This window comes from Phodopus roborovskii, unplaced genomic scaffold, assembly GCF_943737965.1.
Source record: "Phodopus roborovskii unplaced genomic scaffold, PHOROB, whole genome shotgun sequence".
NCBI classification, from domain to species: Eukaryota; Metazoa; Chordata; class Mammalia; order Rodentia; family Cricetidae; genus Phodopus; species Phodopus roborovskii.
In genome coordinates, this window is record NW_026126412.1 from 7,506,944 (window position 1) to 7,523,886 (window position 16,943).

A 16,943-nucleotide genomic window follows, 5' to 3' on the forward strand; every position below is an offset into this window, starting at 1 on the left:
TAACATTTAAAAATACCAGGCGTTTTATTTGGTACAAACATTAGATTAAATGGGAAGTAGACTCCTGACCTTGAAGACGTTCAGCTAAACAGCTGAATGATCCCAGTTAGCTTCAAGAGGTTTGGTGGGTAATGAAGATAACCTGCACAGCACTAGAAAACACGGGATAGAAGCAAACAAATACATCTCAAATCGCACACATGATGAAAAGGGTGGTTTAGGTAGTTTAACGTAAATAACCTAACAGAGCAATATAATGAATGATGGACCTACTCCAGTCGTGTCTTACAGCCTTGATGATGCACGTATGTAATCCCGGCACTCGGGAGGCAGAGGCAGGCCAGGCCATCTCTGTCAGCCTAGACTACAGAGCGAATTCTTGGAATCACCTGCAAAAGTTTTTTTTTTTTTTTTTTTTTTTTTTGGTGGGGGGGGAGGGAACGCTTAGTGGATTAGTAGTTCCTGAAATAAGAATGAACAGCAAAGCCCTCTGGTTTACGTGTTGGTTTCTGAGGTGCAAGGGCCACCCCAAACCGCTGATCTTTTGGCGGCAGCTTGTACTGTGCCTTTTCTCTTCCCTCCCTCGAGGCTGTCCGTGCGTGCTCGACTCCAGCACAAACAGTCACGCGTGGAGCCTGGAATTGAGCACCCGAACCCAGCGTGGTGACTGACACTGCCCGAGGACTCCGGACCGGACAGCATCTGGCCAATCCGAGGGGCCAGAGAGGCAGTGGGGCCCGAAGGTGAACTTGATTGACACGAGTGGAGACCAATGAAATTAGAGGGCCGGCGAGCCTCCCGCCCCAATGGGCCGACTCTTGGTAACCTTCAGCCAATCGCGCCCCGAAACTCTGTTCGGTGGGCGGTCCCGCGGCCGGGAGGTCGGCGGCTGTTGAGCGGTTCCCGTGGAAAAGTCCTTGGGCGGAACGTCTCTGTCGGAAGAGAAAATGAGTTTAGCTTTGAGGTCGGTAACGAGGAGGCCGTGTCTCCATTGCGCAGAGGGCCAGGGCGGGCGCGGAAGGGAGGCCGGGCCGGGCGCGGGTGCAGAGCGCAGAGCATCGCGGCGGTGCCCGCCTCCCGGCCGCCGCCGCTGCCCTGCCGCTTTGCGGCCCTTGGCTGCGTACTGCGCTGGCCCTGCGCCGGGAGCCAAGTCTCGCGAGGTTTCCCTCCTGCGTGTGCGGCCTCCTTCCTTAGGACAAGCACGGGACGGCGAGGCTCCCTCCGCGGTCGAGGCTCCCTGTAACGTTGGCCGCCCCTGGCGGATCTGGTGTCCTGGGTTTCCGCCATTCACGTCCAGACACCCACCTTTACCTCTCTGGCTCCCATTGGCTCCTCACCCTGTCCATCTCCACGTGCAGGCGCTGTGGCGTGGGGCGGAGGTGTGGCCCGGCGGGGGTGTGGCAGGCGTCCGGGAAAGGCCACCTTAGTCCCTGCTCAGCCCCAGCAGGCTTCTGCCCTTCAGGTGTTAGAGGAGCAGACACACTTAGCTGGTGACAGGCCCTCAAATTTCCACTCTTAAAACGTTGCTGTTACACGTGTTGTGCCTCATTTAAACATTTGGACTCCTACGTTGACAGCCTTTAAGGCAGACTTTTTTTTCGGCTCTAAATGCCCTTTTTTAGATTTTCTTTTATGCTTCTCCAGAGTTTTTAAATGAAGACGTTTAACCCATCGTTTATATGTTAAGTGAGAATTACAACACTTTTAAACATCACAGAGATCCAAGCAAGCAAGGACATTAGACGCTATTATTTTGGGCGTCTTATATTTGTTTAGGTGCTTTTATATTTTGGCTGGTTAATATGGAATAAAAACACAAAACACTGTTAGAAATGTATACTCTGAAAACATTTGAACTTGCAGTGTTAAAGTGTCTCACCTTTTAAGCTTTATGGTTGCTTTTTGTAGTAATTGTGAAAATTTAATTGTAGGCTGTCCAGTGTAAACCAAATATTGTGGTTATCATTTACGAAGTTTACTTTCACATGGATTTTTGTGTTTGTTTTCATGCTCTTGGTAGGTAACATGAATAACAGCTATGGAGCTTTGGATTTTGGTATATACAAGTGCATTTGGAGTATAGTACTTAGGGACAGCTTCTTTATTCTCCAGGCTACTCTACGCCGATTTGTTGAAATTTAGAAAACCATTGTTTGTCCTAAGTGATTTGGGTCGAACTGGACTAAACACATTTTTCTGTGTCACAGAAATGAGCTTGTAGTAGACAAAACAAAGAGGAAAAAACGAAGAGAGCTCTCTGAAGAACAGAAACAAGAAATTAAAGATGCCTTTGAGCTCTTTGATACCGACAAAGACCACGCGATAGATTATCATGAGTTAAAGGTAACAGTGTACTTCATGACACATCTCTGTTATTTAAATGAATTGCATTTTTCACTGTTGCTTTAAAGTCTATTTTAAAAGCTTGTTTTAGAACCTGAAGCTGTTTTCAGTACCCGCCTACAGGGGCTGCAATAAAACTGAATAAAAAACCCTAATATGGCTTTTAGAAACTTGTATTTAAATGTAAAAGAACGTGCTGGTGGAAAGTATGGCTTTTTCATTCACCCAGGTAAAAGAACAATCCTTAGGTTATTCTTTCCATTTCTGGCTTTTTCTGGAGGACTGTGGAGCTCGGATTTTTAAAAACCATGCATGTGGCATATGTATATGCCTGTGTAGGCATGTGGACCACATTGTGTAGCATGTAGAAGGGAGAACAGGGCTTTGTGTGTCTTTGATCACTGACTACCTTACTGCCTGGAGACAGGGAGCCTGGCTGAGTTGGAAGCTCATCAGCTTTGCCTAGGTTGGCTAGAGAGTGAACTCTGGGCTCACACCCGATCTACCCCTCAATGCTGGGGACCGGCAGCCATGCCTGTCTGTTATGTGGGTGGTGGGTTCCAATTCTGGTGCAGGGCAAGCACTTTTACCCACTGCGGTATCACTTAAGTGTAGCACCAACAGTTTTCAACAGTTTTCAGATTGAGTGTTCTCCTTTGCTCAGACATTTCCAAGATTGAAAATGTTGTCTTTCAAGCTTTTATTATTTATTTAACTTTATTTTATAGTTTTGTTAGGCAAGATTTCTTGAAACTCACTTTGTAGACCAGGCTAACCTAGAACTCACAGATTTGCTTTCTTCTGCCTCCAAAGTGCTGGGATTAAAGGCATGTACCACTAACACTTGGCTCAATCTTTTAATTTTAAAGATAATACTGACACATTCTTAGTCTGCTTTTCTTTGCTACAAAGGATGTACATTGTCTGATGTCTAATGTTGACACATACTGAGGGACCATGTCAAATTCAGGGCTTAAAATTACTAGTAAAGATAGAAAGGGAAATTGGTGAGGATCTTACATTTCTTATATTCAGCCTAGTAACATACTTGAGATCTTTTAGTAGCCTTAAATGTTATTCAATAGTTTTTAATTTGGCAACATTGTAGGGTTTTTAAGCAATCCAAGTAGGGGTAGGAGCTATGCAGTGAGAGGATAGAATGTCTAACATTAGTAATTGGCCTGGCCCTGTAGCCTCACCCTTGAGGTCATCCTTTAGCTCACTCCCCATAACACTATTCTGTTGTAGCTGCTGCTACCCTTACCCACAGAGTGTAAGTTATCCCTGTACTGTGTCCTAGGCATTTGTTGTCATTTCTCTCATGTTTGGGACTTCACTTCATAGCTGGGGCTTCTTCACCTCTGGTTTGCCATTTTACACCTCCCCTAAGTTTATGTGTTTTCCATTCTTTGGGCATGTTCATTGCTCATAAACCTTGACTGTAGTTTTTCTTTTTAATGCTGTATTTTTTTCCCACTACTTTTCTTCCTTGCTAATTACTTCTACCCAGACTCTTCCCATCTAGAGAAGGTAAACCGCCCTCTGTCCTAGTCTTCATTTCAGCACTTCTTGTAATCCCCCATCCTTTCCACCAACTCTACCTTTTCACTAAGGGCTGATTTGACTGTAACACTTCACTAACTAGTGACACATCTTCCCTTTCCTGTTACTAACAGCAGAGTGCTTCTGTTTAAATTACCCCAAGACAGATCGATGGGTAGCTAATCATAGTTGCTCTGATGGGAACGCTGTTTGTTGGGAAAGGATTTCTTTTTCTTTTTCTTTCTGGTATCCCATACTAGTTTCAATTTATGGCAATCCTGTCTCATCACCTGAGTGGTATGATTGTGAAGTTCATGCAGTTTTATGCTTTTTTACTGCTTTTATTTATTCATTTTTTTGTGACAGTGTTTTTCTGTGTAGCAGTTCTCGATGTCCTGGAACTCGCTTTGTAGACCAGGCTAGTCTCCAACTCACAGAGATCCACCTGCCTCTGCCTCCCTGTTGCTGGGATGAAAGTCATGTGTCACCTTAGCAGGCTGCTTTTATTCTCTTGATTAGCCTTTTAATATTTATAACATGTCTTTAATCTCTTGTTAACAAATGAATGTTATCTGTGTATTTAGTGCATTTTGTTACGTATTTTGTGTAAATTCTTTTTCAATTAGTTGGTCATATAAAACATCAAAATGTCAATGAAAAACATTTATACTTAATTTCAAAATGAAAAGCTAAAATAGTATTATTTTGTTATTTTAGAGATATAAAAATATAGAATAATTGTGCTTTAGTAATATTGTCATCTTTTAAGATGTAAACTTTCGTAGAAATCAATGATTGCTTACTTCTTTTGTGAGGAGTGTTTTATAATTTGTTTTTCCCTTTTAATCCAAAAGGTGGCAATGAGAGCCTTGGGTTTTGATGTGAAAAAAGCTGATGTACTGAAGATTCTTAAAGATTATGACAGAGAAGCCACAGGCAAAATCACTTTTGAAGATTTTAATGAAGTTGGTGTGTACTTAAGTAACCTTTGTTTCCAGTATTTGTTGGGAAATTATGAGGTTTTGTTTGTTTTCAAAGTCAAAAATACCTTGAACTGTACTGTGAGAATTAACTTGATGATTTTAACAAGGAATTATTGTGTTGCTTTTTCTGGTTTATTAATATTATGTCACTAAAGGGTGACCAAAAATTCCTTGTTAGTAAAACAGTTTAGTATGCTGATGTCGAGGATGCGTTGCTGGAGACTAATGCACTGTGTGATTTTTGTTGGTAAAGCGGGAGAAGACAGAAGTAGTAGGACTGGGCGTCTTGGTGGGAGATGGGGAGATGAATATATCTTCTAAAGTGGACAATTTCTGAGGCTCTGTGCTCTTAAAAACTAATCTTAGTGATGTTTGTCATCTGCTGTGGAGTAGAGGTGATGGATGGGCTGTTGTGAAGTTGAGGCAATGGACGGGCTGTTGTAAGGGAGATCTTTGCCAGGCTGGATTCATGAGAACTTGTTTTAGATAGTATGAGCTTATTGTGCCTTACAGTATAGATATTTGGTTTTAATGAGTTAGTTACTTATGCTGTCCAGGTAATACTTTTTCAGTAGAGGATTCTGGAAGGTTACAGTGCCTACAATGTTATATATAGATTATGTAAATATTTAGATTCAGTTTTGTTAAGCTACTGTTCTTAACCAATGATAATACTTTTGGGATCATAATCTTAAGTGTGCCATGCAGTTATTTTCATATATTTGAAAGATTGAAAACTACTGCAATTATACATACACACAAAACCTTTATTTAATCTTAAAGGAGAAGTAACAGGGAAAAGAAAAAGAAATGCTAATGAGAAGACAGAAAAATAGATATTTATCTCCCTCTCTCTCTTTCTGTCTCTCTCTCCCTCTCTCTCTCTCTCTCTCTCTTTCTTCCTCCCTCTCTCATTAAACTCACACCTAAAGCACAGGAAGCAGAAGAGCAAAAGATGACAAATCTAAGAGGAAGAAACATTTCTCATAACACAGAAGACCCTCAACTTAGGAACTAGTGTATGACTGTTTTAGAGAGGCAGATTTTCCATTGCAGAAGTGGATTTATTTTGCCCCCTCTAATTTGTAGAATATTTCCTTGAGAGGAGAGCAAGAGCCACCTTTCCCTCACAGTGTAGGAGGCCTCCTGAGGTTGCTCCCAATAGCCAGGTGTTTACATGGGTCATTTATAGAAGCCAGCTGACAGACAGTTCATAGTGGAGATGATGTGGCTAAGACAAAGCTGTAATGGAGGCACATATAAACCACACACTACTTTGGAACCAGATTCCCTCCCTGGCTTCCCGATCTTGGTTCTGACTCTTAAGTATCTGTGAAACTTGATTAGTTTACTTGTCTGTGCCTTATTTTCTCTTGTAAAATGGGGATAGTGTAATGTGTCAGGATTAAGTAGTTGATTAAAATGGGAAATGTTAAACGCTGCAGTATATAGGAAGAGCTGCTACATGCTGTTATTATGATTGAGAATAATCCCAGCACTCAAGAGGCAGAGGTAGTCTATGCACTATGGGTTTGAGGTCAGCCTGGTCTGCACAGCAAATTTCAGGTCAGCTAGGGCTACATGATGAGATCCTGTGTTCAAGAAAAAGAAAAGGGCCAGAGAAAGAGTCTTTTGTTTTATTTGTTTCTGAATTCAGAATTTGGGAATATATTTGTATTGTTGGGGCATTAAAACATTCTATTCTATATTCTCATTGTCTTACTTTGTTTTTCATTGTTGAAGACTGCTTTAAGCATTGTTATTTATAGTTTTGTAAAACATCTTTTACATAAATGCAATTTTAACCATTGTAATTTTTATATTTTAGTACTTAAGAACAGAGTTCCATACTACCTAGACCTTATCTTTACGAACCCGAACCATTTGTTTTGCCTAAGGACATTGACCCAGGATATTTCCAGATGAGCCTGGCACTTCCTGAACTTTCCCTATTGTAAGAAAAAAGAATTAACGTTCATCCAGTGCAAGGGTAGTTAACATCATTTAGCTAATGAATAGCAGGTATTTGAGGAGTTGCTGCCTTTAAAGTAAGAGTAGAAGTGAGATGTTTTTATACTTCATCTGTTCCTGGCTTATACTACTTACATTTAAAATTCTATCTAAAATCCAGTATTGTTTCCATTTTGATTATTTATCCAGCACTGAAATTTTTGCATTTGGTGGGAAGAATGGGAGTTAGTTACAATTATCAGGAAATTGTTTTAGGACCTTAGATTTAGGTATAAGTAATAACAAACTCTGGTTCTTTGATAGAGGGAGATTGTTAGCTAGGGCCAAAGTTGTCAAACTGTAACCCTGGAACTGAATTTGGCTGCATTTTCTGTACAGCCACCTGTTTATTTATGCTGCCTTTCTGCTATCATGATTGAGTGAGTAGTTTAGACTGTGAGCTTAAGTCCCTCAAAACCTAAAATGTTTTTTATCTGGCCCTTTACGGGAAATATCTCTCCAGTCTTCATCCAGAGAAACTAAGCCTTTGCAGAGGGGATTTTTTAATTTAAATCTTCAGGAATCGAAGATTGACAAGAAGATTGTAAGAGTAGAGGAGATGGCTGTCAGGGCAGACAAAGCAACAGGCTGAGTGGTATTAGATGTTCAGCATGTTGGAGAAGTTTGATCTCATGTGGTCCCCTCTGCTAGAGAAGGTCAGAGCACCTGGGAAGGCAGAATTGGGTCAGAATGATAGTCTTAAGTAATGTACTAAAATTGTACTAAAATTTATTTTAGTCAGAAGAATATATAGACGGGGATACCATGTTTTACAAAAGTAGCTGATGAGAAGACTGAAGAGCTGAAGAGATTCTGAGAAGAAAAAAAGTGGTAGACTTTATGGCCAGGATTGCTAGATGAAAAGAAAGAGGGTTGAGTTTGAGAGTACAATAAGATAGTATCTTCAGGATTGTAGTTCTTACTAGTGGCACTTATGGGAGCAAAAGCCTTACCACTATGTTAGAATGAGTAAATGATACAGTTACCCTTCAGTCAGTGGCGGTCAAGGAAGCAGCAAAGCCCATAGGTGGCTGTGGAAGGCTTTGAAGGTCCAGTATTTGTGAGTTTGAAATAAGTATTGTATGTTTGGATAGGAACTTTCAAACATTGTCTTTCATGGTTTTTGATTGACTTTTAAGGCAGTGCTTCAGAATTAGCTGTTTTCTTACATGATTTTTATAGTGTCTAATAACTTTGATAGGAGGACATTTCTGACAGTAGTTAAATCATGTATCTTTGTAGTTGGTTTTGGTGTGCTGTATGTCAATAAAGTGCAGTACTACAGTATAAAAATTAAAACAAAAAGTGGTTGAATGGATAGAAATTTGGAGTTTTGTGAAACAGGTGATACCTTGACTGTGTGTGTGTTAACAGTCTTTCTACTGGAGTGTAGGTGTGAGCCACCATGCCTATTTTGTTTCCATTGAAAAAGATATTTTTTGTGAATAGTACTTGTAGAACAGAAATGGAAGGTGAAGGTGTGGAGGAATGTCACTGTAAAATACCTTATGTTGGATGATGCTCTAGTTGCTCAGAATTTATGGGCAGTTACAAGTCCTATGAAAGCTGAATTCTATGGGAGAGTATTGGTAGGTGTTCATATAGACACATCTATCTGAAATCCTAATAGAGTGTCGGTTGGATAATAAGTGCTTGTACATCTTGGCTTCCCATCTGTTGTTTCTTTAAGTGCATTAGTATTTTCTGCAGTCTGCCTTTCTGGTTTACCTGTCATGTATGTTACTTAATCGATGAAATTTCATAACACTTTTTTCTTGTCCTGCTTTCTTGTTGGGACTGAATTCAAAATAAGTTGAGTGTGTGCCATAGAGTTAAGTGTGGTATTTTATTTTGGTGTTATGGCTGTAGGTATGCCAATTCTTTTTACTGAATATTTATGAACTTTGATTTGCATACTTAGGGTAATATACGTCAATTAGTTTCTTGGAAACCTTTTTTGGATAAAATTAATGTCTAAAAGATAATTTTGGATATATGTGTAGTTGATATTACCATTAGCTTGACTAGGTGCTTATTCAGCCAAATACAGATGAAATAGCAATAGACAACAATTTATAGAGGACTTAAATTGTATTTTTTTCACTTTGGGCTCATTAATCATTCCAGTACTTTCTGGCTACAGGCATTTGAAATTTTCAAATGAATCTATACATCCCAATAGGACTAGATTACTTTTGATGGTGTAATGAAAATAATAAATGTCTTTTCCTGTAGCAGAACAACATGTAGAGTTGCTTCAGAACTGTTTACCTAGATATTTTCAGAATTCTATTAAACAGTATCAAATTTTATAGATGTCAGTTTTTATTGACTATTGATTAAAGGCCTATGCTGTTGAAGTATATATACTTAGTATGTTGATGTGTGGCTTTATTTAATATATTAAGTCAGAAATGATTCATTTCTATTTAACTAGTTTGAGAATTATTATTTTGTGATGTACATATATGATATATTTTATATGTATGTGTGTATATGATATGATTTAGACCCCCATACAGAGCGCTGTATGTTGTGTGATCAGTTTTAATTGTTTTAATCCAAATTCAATGTTGTCAAAAGTCAACTAGTTCTTTTAATCATGAAGATGCTGATAGCATTTTCACGCACTAACTTGTGTTTTGTTTGTATTGGTGCTGACAATATCTTTGATTAATCCTTAACGTCTGAGTTGGTTACATTTGAGGAAGAATCAGGGTGTTATCTGTCTAATAGCTTTCACCTGCTCATTGTTCACTTACACTAGGTGGCCTGATAGAGTAGCAACTTTTGAAAAGTTTTTTTGGACTTAATAATTTTGTGTGTCTTTGCAACACATGTGAACATGGTGTCTAGGTCGGAAGAGGGCTTTGGATCCCTTGGAACTGGAATTATGGACTGTTGTGATTTGCCACATGGTTGCTGGGAGTTGAACTCATATGGTCTGTAAGAACAAGTGGTCCTAACTGCTGATCATCTCTCCATCCCCAGTTTAATTCATATATATGTATATATGTATATACATATACATATACATATATATATATGTATATATATAGTGTGTGTGTGTTTATAGTCTCTTTTTTGGCCTTTGTACAATATAGTTTTGCTTACATTTATAATATTATAATATTTATAGGCACTAAAAGATTACCATTTAAAGCCTGGCTTTGGAATTAGTTTTATCTCTGAGTTTAGTGATCCACCTTGACATTTAACTATTAGATGGAATGTTGTCAGATTCACAGCTGTCACCTCATTTAATAGCTGACTTTCTAGATGAATGTCCTCTGACTCAAAAGTTTCTTTTAACTCTAGTGACAGACTGGATATTGGAAAGAGACCCTCATGAAGAGATACTGAAAGCATTTAAATTATTTGATGATGATGATTCGGGTAAAATAAGCTTGAGGAATTTGCGACGTGTTGCCAGAGAGCTGGGTGAAAATATGAGCGATGAAGAACTCCGAGCTATGATAGAGGAATTTGATAAAGATGGCGATGGAGAGAGTAAGTTTGCTTAATTTTTTTTCTAAAATCTGTTGAGTTTTCAAGACTCCAAGCAAATTTTCTCTCCCTTCTCCCCCACAGTTTCTTTCTCCTTTGGTTTTGAAGATGAGCCTCATGTTGCCTTGAACTTATTTCAAGTTTGATCTTGAACTGATAATCCTTTTGCCTCAGCCTCCTGAATAGATGGGAGTCCAATTGGGTGCCAAAAGCTTCTATTTATACTGAAGCAGATCTTTAGAACAGCTATGCGAGTTATGATCTGAAATATTATACATACTTCTCTGAAGATTAAATAACACTAAAATTTAGCTACTTACTAAAATTTTAGGTTCCCATGCTTTCCCTCTCAACCTGTTTACACTTCTGAACTATTACTAAATTAGATAACTTTCTTTCAATCACTTTTAATTTTTTTTTTATAAAAATTGTTTCCTTCTACTCTGATTCGGGCCCTGTTTTTTATTTAAAATATTACCACATCCTTTCCCTGGCTGCTTGTGAGGTGCTACCTGTCCCCCACAGACACTTTCTTACAGCTTTCCCATTGCCCTCTGGACATAGAAGTCTCCAATATCTTTCTTCATTTCATTGGTAATATTCTTTCCCTAAACTGCAGTATGATGTTGTTTCTGTGTTCAGACACCGAAGAAAGAGCCTGTACTACCTGCAGAGTAAGGTGCAAAACTCCCCTATGCCAGTCCTACACTTAGTACCTGGTTTATTTCTGCTCCATTCTTCTTTCATGCGCTGGCTCTAGCGCTAGTGTACAGAACACTGTATACTGAAGACAGTGTTTGCATTTCATCATGCTGTTCTTTATATTCAGGCCAATTGTCCATTTGAAACACCATCTTTTCTCAAAAGCCTCTACAAGGGTGCCTGTGGTTGGTGAGGGTTCCACTGAGCCTCCTAGCATTCAGAGGAGCAAATGGCTTTGACACTTTAATATATTTAATACGGATTCTCTTGGCTGCAAGCCGAGTTTTGTAGTTTTTGCATTTTGAACTGCTGAGGATAAAAATACTTGCTTTTTTGTGACCTTTAGTAACTCATTTGCTCTTATAAATGTTTAATGCTATCCAGTTTTTAAGAATAACTTTTTTCAACTTTATGAGCTTAGGGTAATAACGACTGATTGAGGATATGAAGATAAATAATGTATACTACATACTTAAGCATATCTAATAATATAGAAAGAATAGCACCCTAGTCTCTCAATATAAGTATAAATAATATAAAACAAAATGCAGTATGTGCTTTTATAAAGATGAATGCAGCATTCAAGAAGCCATAGTAGATCACTTTATAAATAATGAAGATAATGATGGTTGGTGTCTTAGTATTACTATAGCTATGATGAAACACCATGACCAAAAGCAACTTGGGGAGGAAAGGGTTTATTTGACCTGCATACCTGAGTCTTAGTCCATTGAGGGAAGTCAAGGCAGGAACTCAAACCAGACAGGAACCTGGAGGCAGGAGCTGATGCAGAGAGTTTTCCAGAAGGAAGAACCAGACACAGTCACACTCTGAACAAAGTGAAACCAAACTCCTGACAGCGTAAGTAACTCTATCCAATGTCTGGGATTCATCTGCTTCCACCCTTCCGGGCTCCTCCAAAGGGCGCAGGTCACTTCTCTGGCTCTGCCATCTGCAGCCACACAGATTGTCTCCTAAGCAGAAGCCAGTTCCATCCCAGGGCTGCTGCTGCTCTTGGAGGTCATCCCATGATACTGGTATCTTCAGACCTCTGGATCTTTTGCTTCAGGTAGGCTGCACCTCACCAATTGCCTATCCTGGGCTGCCTTCAGGGACTCGAGCCCTGCCACACAGTGCCAATCCTCAACTGCTCTCCATGTCCCCCTTCATGCCTCCAAAACCTGTACCACCTGGGTGATCTTACATTAGACCAAGTTTGCCTTCCAGCACGAGGTACAGACTTGGCCACCTCTAGACCACAGTTTCTGTGTGCGAACTCTGAGGAAATACTTTCTAGAAGACTTCACTTCAGCAATGCTGGTCTCTTCTTAATCCCCACTAAGCTGACCAACATCCATTGTCCCAGCAGAGCAGAGGTTTCACTAAAGTGGGTTTGGCAGTTTCACTCTAGTGGTTTTAATATCTTGTTGATCACAGTTGATTCTTCAGCCCAACCTAGCCAGAACCACATATTCTTAACTCAAAATATTCAATGGCCCCAACAGAATGTGATTCTCAAACTTCCCTCTGGAAGTTCATAAGCCAGGCCTCCATCCGCTGCATTTCTTCCAGTCTCCCACAGAACAGCTCTCCAAGCTTTGAACACTCAATGGCTTTTCTAGAACAAAGTTCTAAAGTCCTTCCACTGTTCTCTCCAAAGCAGTGTGGTTAGATATTAGTAGACCTGGCTTACCATCTGAAGCCTCTCTGGTTGTCGGTAGCTTATTTGGTTCCCTTAGTTACTTTATGTTTCTTACTTTCTTGGACTTAAGTGTTAGTTATTTTAAGAAAAGGAAAAATATTGAATAAAACAACTTAAAGCAACTTGGGGAGGAATTTAACTTACATATCTTGAGTCACAGTCCATTGAAAGAAGCCAAGGCAAGAAACTCAAAATGGTCTGGAGCTTGTGCAGAGGCCATGAAAGATTGCTGCTGATTGGTTTGTTTCTAATGCTAGCTTAGTATGTTTTCTTATAAAATCCATGACCACCAGGCCAGGATAGAGATAGCCCCTATCCCCCCATTAGTTAGTAATTCAGGAATGCCTACAGCCCAAGAGGATTCTTCTCAATCAAGGTTTCTCCTCTTAAATGACTTTAGCTTGTATCAAGTTGACATAAAACTAGCCAGTCCAGTCAGCATTTATTTAGCAGCTCCTATATAGGAACATAGTTTTTAGCTTGTGAACTATGTTACTCAGTTTTCATAATCACTTTTGTAAAATGGATATAGGCTTATAGCTGTATACACATAGCATAGATGCATATATAGATGAAAAGGCTAAGGACCAAGTTATCACAAAGCTAATTCATGGTGGTACCAGAACTTAAACTCAGTTTTCCAAATAAGCAGAGATACTGTATCGTTTGAGACAGAAGGTAACATGTTAACTAGACCTCCTGTTATGGGAAGCAGTGAATTAATGTATTGACTGGTACTTCTAATGATAAACTTTGTTTTTTTCCTCTTGAAGCCAGATGGCCTCTCATGTACTTTTCTTAACACACACATGAGAGAGAGAGAGAGAGAGAGAGAGAGAGAGAGAGAGAGAGAGAGAGAGAGAGAGAGAGAGAAAGAGAGGAGTATGGGAGTCATTTCCCACCTTCCTTGTGAGTGAGTAGTGACTTCTGTTTCCTGGACTGTAGACTCCATCTAGCTAGCCTGTGGTGAGTTTCCCATCTCTGTAGGAATGCTTAAAACACAGATGTGCACCATCCCATCCGGCTTCTTACCTGGGTTCCAGGATTGAACACTGGCCATCAGGCTTGCATATTAATGCTTTTACTTCTGAGCCATTGTCTTGGCCACTCTGGTGTTTATTTTGAGAACGATCGTGTTAGAAGACCTAGCTTACCATCTGAAGCCTCTCTGGTTGTCGGTAGCTCATTTGGTTCCCTTAGTCACTTTCTGTTTCTTACTTTGTTGGACTTAAGTGTTAGTTATTTTAAGAAAAGGAAAAATATTGAATAAAACAAGTACTTCTTAGATTTTGAGTATTTTTTTTTTTTTTTTTTTTTTTGTAAAGGAAAACATTTATTTGCATTTATAGTTCAGAGGTTCAGTCCATTATCATCATGGAAGGAGCATGGTGCTGGAGAAGTAGCTGAGAGTCCTACATCTTGCATGCAACAGGAAGTGTACTGAGACACTGGGCAGTATCCTGAACATAGGAAACCCCAAAGCCCGCCATCACAGTGACACACTTCCTCTAACAAGGCCATACACACTCCAACAAAGCCACACTTCCTAATACTACTCACTAGGAGAGTATGGGGGCCAATTACACTTAAACTACTGCACTCCCCAACTTGTTTTTTGGTCATGGTATTTTGTTTGTTTATTTATTTTTGTTTTATATTTATTTAAAATTTAAATTTGAAACAAGATTGTTTTAATCATAATTATATTCAATGTTAAATGATTTATAATCAAATCATTTGAGGCTCCTTTTATTGTTTTCTTAAGAAGACAATTCTTTCTATTTTGGTTTAGATGGTTTCAATCAAGAGGTTTTAGATAAGGGACCACAGGTTTGGGATTCTTGCATATTTGAGATATTAGTTGGGGAAGAGGTGATCCTGTTTTCATAAGCTCTTCAGATGTGTTATTTAGCCACAGAGATTGCAACCCCTATTTCTCAGGTCCTTGACTTAGCTTAAGAGTAGTGTAGGTTTGTACCCTGTTCCTCCATGTCTCCAGATGCCTGGTAAATGTTTAAGACTGAACAGGACTTCATGGACATCTGCCCGCTTCTGAACATCTCACTCATCTTAACTCACAGTTTCTTTTTCTAGGTACGTGTTCTCTGCCTGGGCTTGTGATGGCATTTCCCCACCTTGGCTTTCTTTCCAATTCCTTTTTAAATGCTGTATTTTTACTGTTCAATTTGTGATTTGCTTATATCAAAAAATTCCTCATTGATGGTTTCTTCTACAATAGTATTTTCCAATACTGTTCAATCCATATTTCATAATCGATTATTTTATGTTTCAAACATTTGCTCTCTGTTTCAGACCTAACATACTTATTGAGGTAGCTCTGGAATTACTCTATTAAATGTATTAGTAAAGTAAAAATTATAAAGATAGGTTGTTAGACTACTTAAGTAGACCTGCCGCTTTTTAAACTGTTTCGGCATAAATGTTTTGTCTGTGACTCACTTTTATGATCCATATGTCATCTGTTATCCCTTCTTAAGGTGATAAGATACTCATTTATTGATAATGCTTATCCATACATTTTTATTCTAGAAGTTTTGTTTTGACTTCTGGGATTTTTATATGTTGTAAAGTTGAATACATTATAAAATGATATATTCATTGGTGAAAGAAAGCTCCTGTGTTTCTGACCATAACATTGTTTTTCTTGCCACAGTAAATCAAGAGGAATTCATTGCTATTATGACTGGTGACATATAAAGGATTACAAGAGTCAACACCAAAACGTTGCAGTTACCATCTATATTTCCTTTTGTGACTGAAGTCCTGTTTTTTTTAAAAAAAATATCCAACTTGTTCTTCCTCCAAAAGGACTAAAACTAAGCATCCTTTGTATTTACATTTCACTGCTGTTAAGTTTCTTTGTATGATCAATTTTGTTAGCATCAATAATTTTAACTTCATGTTTATAATACAAGTTATATAAAGCTTAAAAAATATCAAATCACGTGTTGTATATTATTTGGAGGCTTCTAAATTTAGCATTAGCTAATTTCTTTTATTTTGGTGCACATGGTTTTTTAGACATTCATTAATAAAATACTTATTTTATTAGTATCTTCAGTTTGGTAAATTTTTTATTTTGGATTTCTGATATCTGTTAACATTTGGTAAAAGATATTTCAAAACTTTAGTCTTTACACTTTCACTTGTATTTGAAAATAAATCAGAAAATAACAAATGATAATAGAACATTGTCTATCACCTAAGTGCTCATTAAGCTTGACATTTTGCATTTCAATGTAGGATAATTTAGTATAGGCCTGATTGCTTTGTATGAGTGCTGTCCTTCATTTTGCAGGGGCTGTGGACTGTATTTATATACCCATCTTTCCTTTATAATGTATTTTAGAAATCCAATTTTAATGACAAGTTGAGCTTGAATATTTTCTCACTAAACTACTTGAATACAGTTGTAATCATTTAACTTCCTGGAAAAATGAAAGATTTAAATGTTGGATTTTTATGTGGTAAGATAGTGAGGAAAAGGAAAGATGGCAAGCACAAGAAAACACTGTGGACTTTGTTTTCCCACAGTGTATCAAGAAATAGTAGAGATAGACTCTTCAGGTATTAATGGGTCTTCTACCTTATTGAAGTCAGGGGCAAACAAAGAATTATGGTTGGTAGGTCACAGAACAATGATACCCTTCAGTAATCAGTCCTGATTATATGAACTCTCCTAAGAAGAAAATTGAGTTGTTAATTTTGGTGACTTTTCTTTAAATTAAATAAAAAAGAAAACCAATACAATTTGAGACAGTTGAAATACTTTGAGCTAGCTAGAGTGGTTCAAACAAGTAGATCCATGGCTTATTTTATCTGAGGTATGTGTGGAAGTTGTTCCAATGAGGAATACTCAAAACGTTAAGTGCTAATTAGTTATTATATAATTATGTATAAAATCTGTTACCTTTTTATTATAACTTCAGAAATTACAAATGTTATACAGAAACCACATAAACATTTCTCAGTATGCAATGATTTTTAGGAAGATGACATTTTATAGAATTGAGGATCAGCAGGTTACCTTCATCTTATACTTAATTAACAATATTTTAGAATAGATTTCCTTTATTCCATAATAAAAGAAATCAGGGATACTTAATAGAATCCCTGGAGGTTGACATTTCTGA

The 16,943-nt window shown here is 38.3% G+C and overlaps 1 protein-coding gene across 1 annotated transcript; it reads left to right on the forward strand.

The window, feature by feature from the left end:
• Positions 1–850: 850 nt before the first annotated feature.
• On the forward strand, positions 851–15,864 carry Cetn3 (centrin 3). Its single transcript, XM_051182798.1, has 5 exons — positions 851–964; positions 2,208–2,343; positions 4,740–4,854; positions 10,197–10,388; positions 15,464–15,864. The coding sequence occupies exons 1-5, from the start codon at positions 948–950 to the stop codon at positions 15,505–15,507; spliced, it is 504 nt and encodes a 167-aa protein (XP_051038755.1). The 5' UTR covers positions 851–947; the 3' UTR covers positions 15,508–15,864.
• The last annotated feature ends 1,079 nt before the right edge of the window (positions 15,865–16,943 follow it).